The sequence below is a fragment of the Colletotrichum higginsianum genome, chromosome 5 (genome assembly GCF_001672515.1).
Source record: "Colletotrichum higginsianum IMI 349063 chromosome 5, whole genome shotgun sequence".
Classification (NCBI taxonomy): Eukaryota; Fungi; Ascomycota; class Sordariomycetes; order Glomerellales; family Glomerellaceae; genus Colletotrichum; species Colletotrichum higginsianum.
The window spans coordinates 1,807,082-1,817,604 of NC_030958.1; the positions used below are offsets into that span (position 1 = coordinate 1,807,082).

General features: G+C 54.9%; 1 protein-coding gene across 1 annotated transcript; it reads left to right on the forward strand.

The window, feature by feature from the left end:
• Window positions 1-6,686: 6,686 nt before the first annotated feature.
• CH63R_07484 (RNA recognition domain-containing protein) lies at window positions 6,687-8,246 on the forward strand (the record flags this gene model as incomplete). The annotated part of the gene is made up of 1 exon (XM_018302459.1): window positions 6,687-8,246. One exon carries the CDS (start codon window positions 6,687-6,689, stop codon window positions 8,244-8,246), a length of 1,560 nt encoding a protein of 519 aa, XP_018157237.1.
• Between the last annotated feature and the right edge of the window lie 2,277 nt (window positions 8,247-10,523).

The following is a 10,523-nucleotide window of genomic DNA, read 5'->3' on the forward strand; positions in this document are numbered from 1 at the left end:
GTGAGTTCTGCTCCGTCGGGTGCTTGAGTGAGCCGAGGGAGTCTACAATTTTGAGTTGTTTAGCATCATCTATTCTCTGCTTCGATATGGTTTGTCGACTGCGTCTTGTCGAGAGTATCGGATGCTGCTTATAGACTTAATTGGCAAGCTTTTTATGTACCCGCCTTACCCTGCTTGGCTCCCTGTACGGGAACAGGTTGAGCATGTAAGTTTGGCGGATCGTGCTCTGATGTTGTCGTGCCCATTCTAGAGGGCATGCCTTGAGAGATAGACAACTTGTGTTATAATTACAGCAGGCTTGTTGACGCCGTGAAAGAGTCGAGTTGTTTCTTGATTCAGTTAACACGGTCCACAAACCCATGGAGGCATGATGCCCGACACCCGCCCTTGGTGGCTGGAGACTGATGAACACCAGGTCCAGGCTTTTGTTAGCGTGGTACTCACGTCCACGATCTGCTATGTGGTGTTCTCTCGTGGTGTGGTGGCCATGGCTGTTTTGTGTGACTAAAGTTAGGGGCACAGAAACGCTCAAGAAGGTTGCCCAATCGGTGCCGCAGAGATGCAATGGCAAACCACGGACAGCACTTCAACTTTAACAACTGGGTCACGGCAGGAAGAACTGGCTCATCGGGGCGTGACCACGCACACTAGATGGATGGCGGACAACTTCTGATTTTGAAAAGCCGTTTAATTAGCCCATCTCCGTCGGTTCAACAGGCGGGCGTCGTCAGAAATGGATAAACATGGCGTGCAACCGGCGATGTGGGGTGATGGGAGGTAACCTTTGTCGTGTTTGCAGAATATAGTGTAAATAGCGGGATCGTCTCACCCAGCCCACCGAGTGAGGCTTCTTAAAAGAGGGCAGGTCTGGCAAACTGGACAATGGGTCCTGAGTCCAGCCAGAGTAATAGGGAGGATGTTATGGCTGCGTCGAGCAACGGGAGGTTCTGCCGTCTACCATACTGAATCGAGGTCGAGGTTGACATCGAGCGTACTTTTTTCGAGAACCCATGTGTCTAACTATAATTACCAATGCCCAGGAAAGAGTAGACGTATGGTGGCGCATTCCTCTCTTCTTCAGCCGCGTCCTCCCGACGCGCCCCGTCCGGTCGGTTGTAATGAGGTGATTTGGCACATGCTTGCGAGACACGCGAAGTAGTGTGTGGTGGACGGGACGTGTGAGAAGGCAACTAGCTGTCCAGACCGAACGAGGGCTGCATGGCGACTTGCGAGAAGGACGCCGTCATGTTGAAGGGGGTCGAACGGGCGTTGGCAAGGCAAAGGCGGGGCCAGAGAGCCGAATGGAAAAGAAATATTCCGAGATGCTCGTCCTGCTAATGAGACGACAGTTGCTGTTGTGTTGGAACCCGGGGAACCGGAGCGCGCCCGACGATTCACGTCTTTCGTTAAAGGTACATAGGCGGTAGCGAATGGGAAACGCGCAGGGCTATCGGGAGAAGGCCCGTCAGCGCAAACAAGCCACTTGGACTTGATGACTGGCTGGGGACGAAGCCTGGCATTGCCAATACTCGCCCGGGGAAGGAGGAGGAGATAACAGACGCAAGGCGCAAGGACTGCAATGTTGCGCATAGACGGGATATGCCTGTTTGTCTGCAGACAGAAACGTGGAGCAGGTACTGGTCGCACCTCCCTCCTCGTGGATGGCATGCCATCTTCCGAACAGAAACTCCCGGGTGCCGCGTCCACAGAACGGGCACGCCCAGGTCTCTGTCTCTACTTCTCTCATGCTTTCCCACCATGGCAGGCATGTACCGCACCGACCCATTCCATTAGATTCCTACATCGTCCCTCTCTTAGATACGCACTTAACGTTAGGTATCCAGCGTTGAGAGCATTGTGCTTGTCTTGACGTGGTCTCACTTGTCCGAAGAGTCTGCACTTCACTGTCCCGCCGGTCCGTGTACACTACCTCACCTATTTTGCAGCCTGTTATAAGTTTTAACGTCCCACCGTAGAGGCTTGCTTGAACCCCGCCGTTTCTTCAGCCCAGCAGGCTTTACTGCACCTCGAGGAGACCGCCTTAGCTGCGCAGCTCACGTGAACCTGTACGAGGCGAAGGGGGAACGGATCAAAAAAAACTTGTCCGAGTGCCTGCCGGCTGAGAGTCCAAGAAAATGGGTGCGAAAAATAAAACAAAGGTCAGAACAGACAGGAGACCCCAATCAACGCCGACGGCTCCGGCGTCCTTGGCAGTCGAGCCCGAGAACCACAACACTGACAAGACCCGAGCCGCATTCTTCGTACGCGCACTCTGACGGACCACCATCTATCATGCATGTGCAGACGGCGTTGTGCACTTCACCACCGACGGACTGCACGATGACGATCTATGATGCGGCATTGCAGTCGAAAAGGGGCAAGGGGTTTAATTGGGAGCAACGAACATGACAGGGCTGGGCTGGTCAGAAATGGCCTACCATTTCGTTGACACCATCTCTCGGGTGTCCGCGAACCGTCGCCCATCTTCACAGTTATAGTCGAGAAACGGAGATAGAGACAGCCCTGCACTACGTTGCGCTGCCTTGCGGAAACAAAGGTCTCTTCCCCATGTCCACAGGTCAGGTTCACGCCATCAAATGCTCCGCACGGTCGCGAGGGTCTCGTCGGGTCGGGTCCCTTGCTTCGCGGATGCGGATGCCGTGTTCCTTGCTCCAGGTGCCTAGGCGCCTAGGTGTTGGCGGTGGATCCACGACAATGTCACCGGATACATGCTGTACGAACCCTGCTCGTGCTGGCCGTGGTTGTGCTGGTGCAGGCTGCTTCTCAGGGCTGGCGTGACGGGACACATGGGCTCATCTGGTCCGTGGTCTCACGTGGTAGAGCAGGCCCGACAAAATCTGTTCGCCAGGTCTCTTTGTCCAACGTTTCATGCGCCTCACGTTATGGTAGGAAGGACGAAGAATTATTGTTTTCCGCAGAAGATACAACGAGAGGCACTCGCGCGCGCAAAGCACCGGGTACATTGTTTACTGATGGCAATGTCCCACCCTTTGTTCGAGGCCCTCTGCGTTGCTAGCCCCATGCAATGACCCCGTCCCAAAACCTTCTTGGTTTCAGCAGCAGCTTACAATGCAGCTGGCCAGCCTCCAGGTAGGCAGATTGGAGATTTTTTTTTTCGGTTTCCTTAGCAACAACACATTTCATGTATGTATCGGCATTTACATCGCATCGCATTCAGAGCGCATGGGGTGGAAGGGAGAGAGCTTGACGGCCACCTCGGGACCCGAGTCGCGGTGTAAGGAGGCAGGCAGGCAAAAGAGAGAAAAAAGGAATGAGTAAAAAGATACGTACGCACGTGCCCCACCTGACGGTGCCTTTCTGTCGTTGTGTCAAACCTTTCTGCCTCCCACGTGCGTCCTTGGTTTCTTCTGCCAGTACTTGTGCGCGCGGTGGCTCGCAGAAAAGCAAAGGGCAAGGATAGAGGGCCCAGGGAGAAAAGTAAGGACGTTTGCACACAGTGTGGAAGCTGTGTCTACGGCACTGTCCATATATCTCTGCCCTGCCACTTTCCGCCTCGTGCTGGTAGTGTCACGTGTGGGCATCTCTTTCTTTCTTCGTGCAGGAGGAGCTTTCTGCTACTGTATTATACAGGTACATACAAAGTGTTGTTCCTGTTTTCCCTATTTCGAAAACTTCCCCTCCACCCGGTTAGTCATCTCGCTGAACCCAGATTGGCGAGAAGGTGGGGGGGGGGGGGTGCAGCGTCAGCATGGCTGGAACGAGGTTGGCAGGAAGGGAAAGCGCGACGCTGAACAGGTCCCGCTGTCACCTCTTCCTCCCTCTCCCTCGCGTCCATCCATGTCCTGCCAGGCAGATTAGGGGACAAACCGTCCAGGAAACAGATATCTGTCTGTTTGGTACCTGATTTACCTAGGTGGATTTTTACTCAAATCCCGACAGACGAGTTGGATTTCGCAACGTCTCCCGGATCGGTTTCTGTCATTTGAGGGATTCAAGAACAAATGTTCCAGTGAAGCATACAGTCTCGGAAAGATTTCTGCGTCTCCGGCACACACTTTTTGCGCTCGCTTGCATCGAGGAAGACAAAGACGAAGAGGGAGAGGGAGAAGAAACTTTTCCTCCATCGCAAGTTCCTACCCAGATAAGTACTTGTAGTAAGTAGTACCTTGGACACACGCATATGCAATACATACATACACCACTTCACACGCCGCATCTTACCGCCCATACGGACGACAGCCAGAGACAAGAAAGACAAGCGGCCAGCGAGAGACACCACTACCACACGCGCCTCCTGGCAAGCACCAGCCCTCAAACGGTACCAACGATCGCCGAAAGTCTACAAGACCCCTGAGCCCGGTCGCACTGCTACCACCATCTGCAGCCAATCCACGCTCCCTCCTGACGCCGTTTTCCCCTCTAGAGGCTGTGCCACCAAGGAATCCGGTCGTCGTCCAGCGAGAAGACGCACCGGCAGCGCCCCCAATTCTCTTGTTTCTCGTCCTCGCAAGCCCGCTCACTAGCCTCCGTCCCGCTCTCCCTCCAGGTTAAATCCGCCTCCCACCAGGGTTCCATTCACCTATCCACCCACCCCCTCCTCGACTGCCCGCTACCATCACTACCACCACCACCACTTCTTCCACTTGCTCCTACAACAACAGTGATTCATCCGTTTCCTCACCAAGCACGGTACCTCTCCTATCAACCTGCTTCTGCTGTCACCACGGCCACTGTCCTCTCTCAAACGATACAGACAGAACATCTTCACACCCCGCCACAACACAAACACAGACAAAAGACATCAACACAGCTCGTCATCTTTCGATATCGGACACAAGCAAAGAAACACCGACGAGCTACTAGTGACGAAGGGCCCACAGTGTCCTTTGGGCAAAGACAGAGATAGCGCAATCGCTGCCTGCACTGTCGCCGCATTCTCGAGGCCTGCGGCAAGCTAGTCACTTACACAGAAAGAACCTTCGTCAAGGGTCGTCGCAGTTCTCCACCCACCCAGGCAAGGTACTCGAAAAGCATACGGGTACCTCAGCAGCGTTGCCTCTACCCATACCATACTCTTTCCAACTTTACGCGATCGGACTCTGATTGGTACGATACGTCCCTTCTCAGTGATCCTGCAGCGGCGCAATTGGATCTCCACAGCACGAGCGGCCCTTGTCCCTCCACTCCCCCCTCCCCCTCCCCCTCCCTCTGTTCACTCTCAGTGTCCAAACGCGACTGGACTGGACTGGACCCGAATCCAAAGGCTCGAACAAGGGCCACTACCCCCCAAGGGAAACCCCGTCGACGCCCCCGGGCCCAGTAGCCACCACCACGGCCAACTTCGCTTCTAAGCCCACTCAGCAAGCCGACGTGCAACAAGTCCGTCGTTTACCGGTCCGGTACATTGTGTCGCCCTCGACATCTCTCAATTCCCATCGTCCGCCGAAGTCTCTGGGGGTCCTCTCAAGTACCGAACTGAAATTCCTTAGCCACATGCTGCTTTTCCTCGATACTTTAGGCTGCAAAAAACCCACGATAAGTCGACAAATACGCCGACGACGACGACGCAGTCCGTCTTGCAACATCCTTCCGCTCCTCCGCCCGCTTTAACCTCCTCTCTTGACCACACAAGCTTGCCCAAGCTCACAATCAGATTGCGCCCCCAGCTTCCTCTGCTTTCCAACCCGGATCCAAGCAACCCAGATCAGAGCGCCCCCCTCCCCCCCGTCACGGTAGTCGTGCTGTCGGCCTGACCTTAGTTGTCTTTCGGCTCTAGTCCTCGAGTCAACCCACCCGTGGGTGTAGTCCCATTGGGTACCTGTCACCTCAAGCTTCGAGGGGCCCCAGCAAGTCGACTTGCTCTACCCTGTCATCTGCTGCATACCAACCGCTCGCCGGTACCCAAGTCACCGACCCGACTCTTGAACGCAACCAGCAGCCCATCAGGCGCAGCAGCGGCAGCAGCAACAACCACAGTAGCACATGCACTCCCCCATGCTCGTAGAGTGAAGCAAGCCAGCCGTCCGTCCTCTCTTGTCCTGACGCACCATACCGCACACCCCAACCCAACTCAACCCATCAAGGCGCACACCATTCCTCCCGGTCTTCCCTCACTTCACACACTTTCCATCAACACATCTCGCCATCCATCCCTCTACCATCAATACTACCAACAACTCGCGCGGCACACCTTGGCATTCTGGCCCCCCCTCTTCCCCGAACTCTAAGGCACGATACATACATAACCTTTGCGACGACTCATCTCGCATTTCCCTCGCACGCTCCATCTCCCACTCCTCTCCCCAAAACCCGGTTCTAGCCCCCCAACTTTTCTACTTCCCCCTTCATAGCAGGCTGCATTCTTTTGCCGCCCTTTGTCTCGTCGCGCATTGAGAATCGACCTCAGCGCCCGATAATTCCCATCGCGTCCTGGCCCATCAAACTGCATTCTTGTCCACGCGTACCTGAGCAGCTCGTCCCTGATCAGCGCGATCGTCACATCTCTCCCTTTTCTCATTACAATTCCAACGCAATCCCCAAGGCACCACCACGCGCCAGCGCATGCACCGCACCACCGGCGGATGACCGGCGAGTAAAGGTGAACCAGGCGCATTTGTACCCTCATCGATCGAATCCGACTTTCTGACATGACATCGAGTCGCGCCAGCCCTTTTCTACCGACAACAACCACAACGAAGATCGCCATGGCTGCGCCGGCTTTTCTACAACAATCGCAACCTTTTAGGTCGTCCAACACCCAAGCCCCATTCCTCTCGTCCGTCAACCCATTTGACCGCGATGCGACGAAACCCGTCGGTACCCCTTTCGCCAACTCGGTCCCCGTCGCATCCTCGGTTCTGATCCGTCGTCTTCCGCTGAATACCTCGGAGGAATCTCTTCGCCTGATGGTGGTCTGGTCCAAGGAACTGGTCGACGTTGAGGTGCTTCCCGTGGACCAGTCAGAGGACATCGGATTTCGGTCGGCCGTTTTGAAATTTAGATCTACCAACGGTGCAATCGAAGCGAAAAACATGCTTGATGGGAAATCGAACATTTCCAACGATGCCAGCATGATTGTTGAGGTTTTGGGAGGTAGCCCGACCGCACCAAGGAGATACGCTGAACCCGCAGGGAACGGGTCGTCTAGTACTACCTCCTCCGCCGCGTCTTCGGCTCCGTCCTCGCGACAACCTTCGCGCTTCAACGGCGCATTCCAGTCCCTCGAGAAGATCTCGCCGCCCATGAACGGTATCTACGGCTCCAGCGAGCTGCCCAACCCGGACTCGAGCGCACATTATCAGAATCTATTCTCACCCCAATCTCCGATCGGGAACCATCTAACGGAGCGAACGCGCATCTCTGGGAAATCGTTGATCAACGACGACGCCGCCGACGATGACGAGACTGGCGAGTTGCTGAAGGACCCAGTCGCCTACGCGGAAAACGGTGCCACGGCCCAGAGAAGGGCCACCGCCCCACAGCTGCCCATCTCGCGTTTGGCCAGCCTATCCCTCAACACCAGCGCGACACCAAGCCCGTCTTCGCTTCCGCAGTATGGCCAGCAAGGGATGAGTGCCATTTCGGCCCATCCGGTCATGTCACCAACCGCCATGGGCGGAGGGCCACACAGCGTGCCATTTCCCATGGGAGGCAATCATCCGTATGGTCGCCACAACTTTCCGCCAGTGAACCCTGCGGATCAGAACCCGCCTTGCAACACACTCTACGTCGGCAACCTACCCATTGACACGTCCGAGGAGGAGCTGAAAGCCATGTTCTCCAAGCAACGGGGATACAAGCGACTTTGCTTCCGGACTAAGCAGAACGGACCGATGTGTTTTGTGGAGTTTGAGGATGTCTCTTTCGCCACGAAGGCTCTACATGAACTCTACGGGCACCCTCTGCACAACAGCGTAAAAGGTGGCATCCGCTTGAGCTTTTCGAAGAATCCGCTGGGCGTCAGGTCGGGTCAAACCCCGGGCCCGGCTACTTCTCCCATGAGCGGCATGATGGCGGGGTCTGCCAATGGGTTCAAGACTACCAACGGCCCTCCCCCGGGTCTCGCTGCCCCTCCCGGTCTCGGTACTGGACGGTTCAACGGCAACCCGGGCGCCCAGTCTTATACTGTTGCCGGTTTTCCGGCGAGCGGTAATAACAACGTCTGGAACGGATACAACAGCAATGCCATGACTGCCGGCGGACCGGGCTCCCTAATGAACGGCAACAATTCGAATTACCTGCCACCCCACATGCTGGGGAGGTAGATGCTACCATGGACGAGCCGGAACTGCTTGATTTACGGTGCTCAAACGCAATATGGCGACACTTGCTTGCGTTACGTTGTTTCAAGCAAGGATACACGGCGGCAACAGAGCAAGTCGCACGGAAGTTGAACAATTTGAAGGGCGGCGCTCTTCGATATGCTCGGCGCATACGCATTTACATCGGCATCTGATCTTTTGCGGCACGAAACATTTTGTTTTGATTACCTCGTTTCTCGATTCAACCACGCGATTCCCCCTTTGACCCAGAGCGGCGGTCCTCCTATTCCACTCGTTTGTAGCACTTTGCACCGGAGTCATGCGACTTCGTCCACGCTCAGGGGTTTGGGAGAGAAGCATCAACGGGCGTTCATCTCATGGCGACTTCGGTCCAAAGATGCGGCAGGGTGGAGTTTGTCTCTTCCTTTTCCATCAGCAGCAGCAGCAGTTTCCCTTTTTCGTCTTGTCTCTCTCTCTCTCTCTCTCACACACACACACACACACACACACACACTCTCTCTCTCTCTCTCTCTTTCTTTTGACATTTGGCGCCGGTCTGGGGTTTCCTTACTTTCATTCAGCATGGCGCGTGGGTTGGACATTTTACTATGGTAGACGAAATTGGGGGATCTGGTCTCATGCCCTTGGACTACAAATACCCCGCGCCAATGACTCGAAGACGGAGTTTCTGGGTTTGGCATGTTCTTCGACGCGTTTGCAAGGCATTGTGAGGATCTGGGGCATCGGGTTCAAGATTCTCACTAGAGACTGGGATATTTATGAGCACAGCGATTGGCGATTCGGTTGTGGAGAGGAAGCATTGTGTTGACCCTGGGACCATGGCATGCATGATTTTACCCACAAAAGAAAAAGAGAAAAAATTGCCTAAAAGCACAGAAGAAGCGAATGGATTCAAGTTGATCCAACAGCAAACCCCCCTACCAAAAAGGCATGGAACTCAAAGAATTGCTGTTTTTTTTTTTCGTTGACACATGTATGGGTCATAAAAGGCACGGGTCAAAAGAAGACGGGCGTGTGGGGGGAGAAGAAACGATACGCAACAACGGCAAGCTGTCTGATGACGACGCCTCATGGCAGGGCGGGGCGTGCCGTGGGGGCGCCAGGCAAGGCCAAAGCTGTTCATGGATGGATGGCTATGGAGGGCTATCTGGCACGCTAACACACCACACTCGCAAGCTTCACCAAGCTTTACGGATTCGCATTTATCGGGGTTACTGTTTTGACATCAAAGATGGAAGGGATCTCATCATCGACATCGTCTTCACCACCCGTGGGTTCAGGTCGTGGTACACAAAGGGCTAGGATTGAGGGATATGGCGTCCAACTGTAGGCGTGTCTCCTCGTCCTCGCTGGCATCGTCGCGTTTCATTTCGGACATTGGCTTTTCTTTCTTTCTTCCAACTGTCGTTTACCCCCTGTCCCTCGCGCTAGTTCGTTTTGTTTCCACATTGCGAGAGCGAACATACCCCCTTATGGGATTCTCGTAGGCCAAGAAAGGAGTTTGTGATTTGCCGATGTCTTTCTTCGTGTCGAAATGCCAAATGACGATGTCGGACCCACGCATCCGGTGTGGGCATGCGGACGGCCGACACCCCGCTGATAGACAGGCACGAACCAGAAAGTTGAGTCCAGACAATGTACAGACAGGCATGGAAGAGCCCTATATTTGGTTAACCTCTTGGCCGCCTTAGCCAACCTTGACGGGGCGACCCTGCGCTTCTACTTGTCGCCGCTTCTCGGGGCCATCCTAGTCCAAGAGGGGTGGGTCACCGTGAACCACAACAATGTCACTGTGTTGTGAGACAGTATACCTCGCAACTTACCCCAGTTAGCTGAGGAAGCGTGTGAACTTGAGGGGGGGGGGGAAGAAGTCCGCAGCGAGCATCTCGCCGGGTTCCGGAACGAGAAGCGGGGAAAGAAGGAATAAGTTGAGAGAAAGAGAGAGAGAGAGAGCGCGCCGAATGAAAGTGGAAGTTGGGGGGTCGCCCCCCTCCGGCCCGTTTGCGGGTGCAGTACGCTTGTTACGGCAAGGTTTCCGGGCATGTTGGTAGGGCTCCATACTCAGACCAAGGAACGCTGGTCAAGAACGAGAAAGACACGGGAGTAAACAAAAATCAGGACACAACAAAAGAAAAGAGAGAAAACGGCGTAGTGGATGGATAGATGCCCGGCGATGAAAGGCAGTGAGATTCAACCCGGGGAAGGCGGTTTCGTCGACACAGTAACCAGAGCTGTCCCTGGAATAGCAGACCAGGGAGG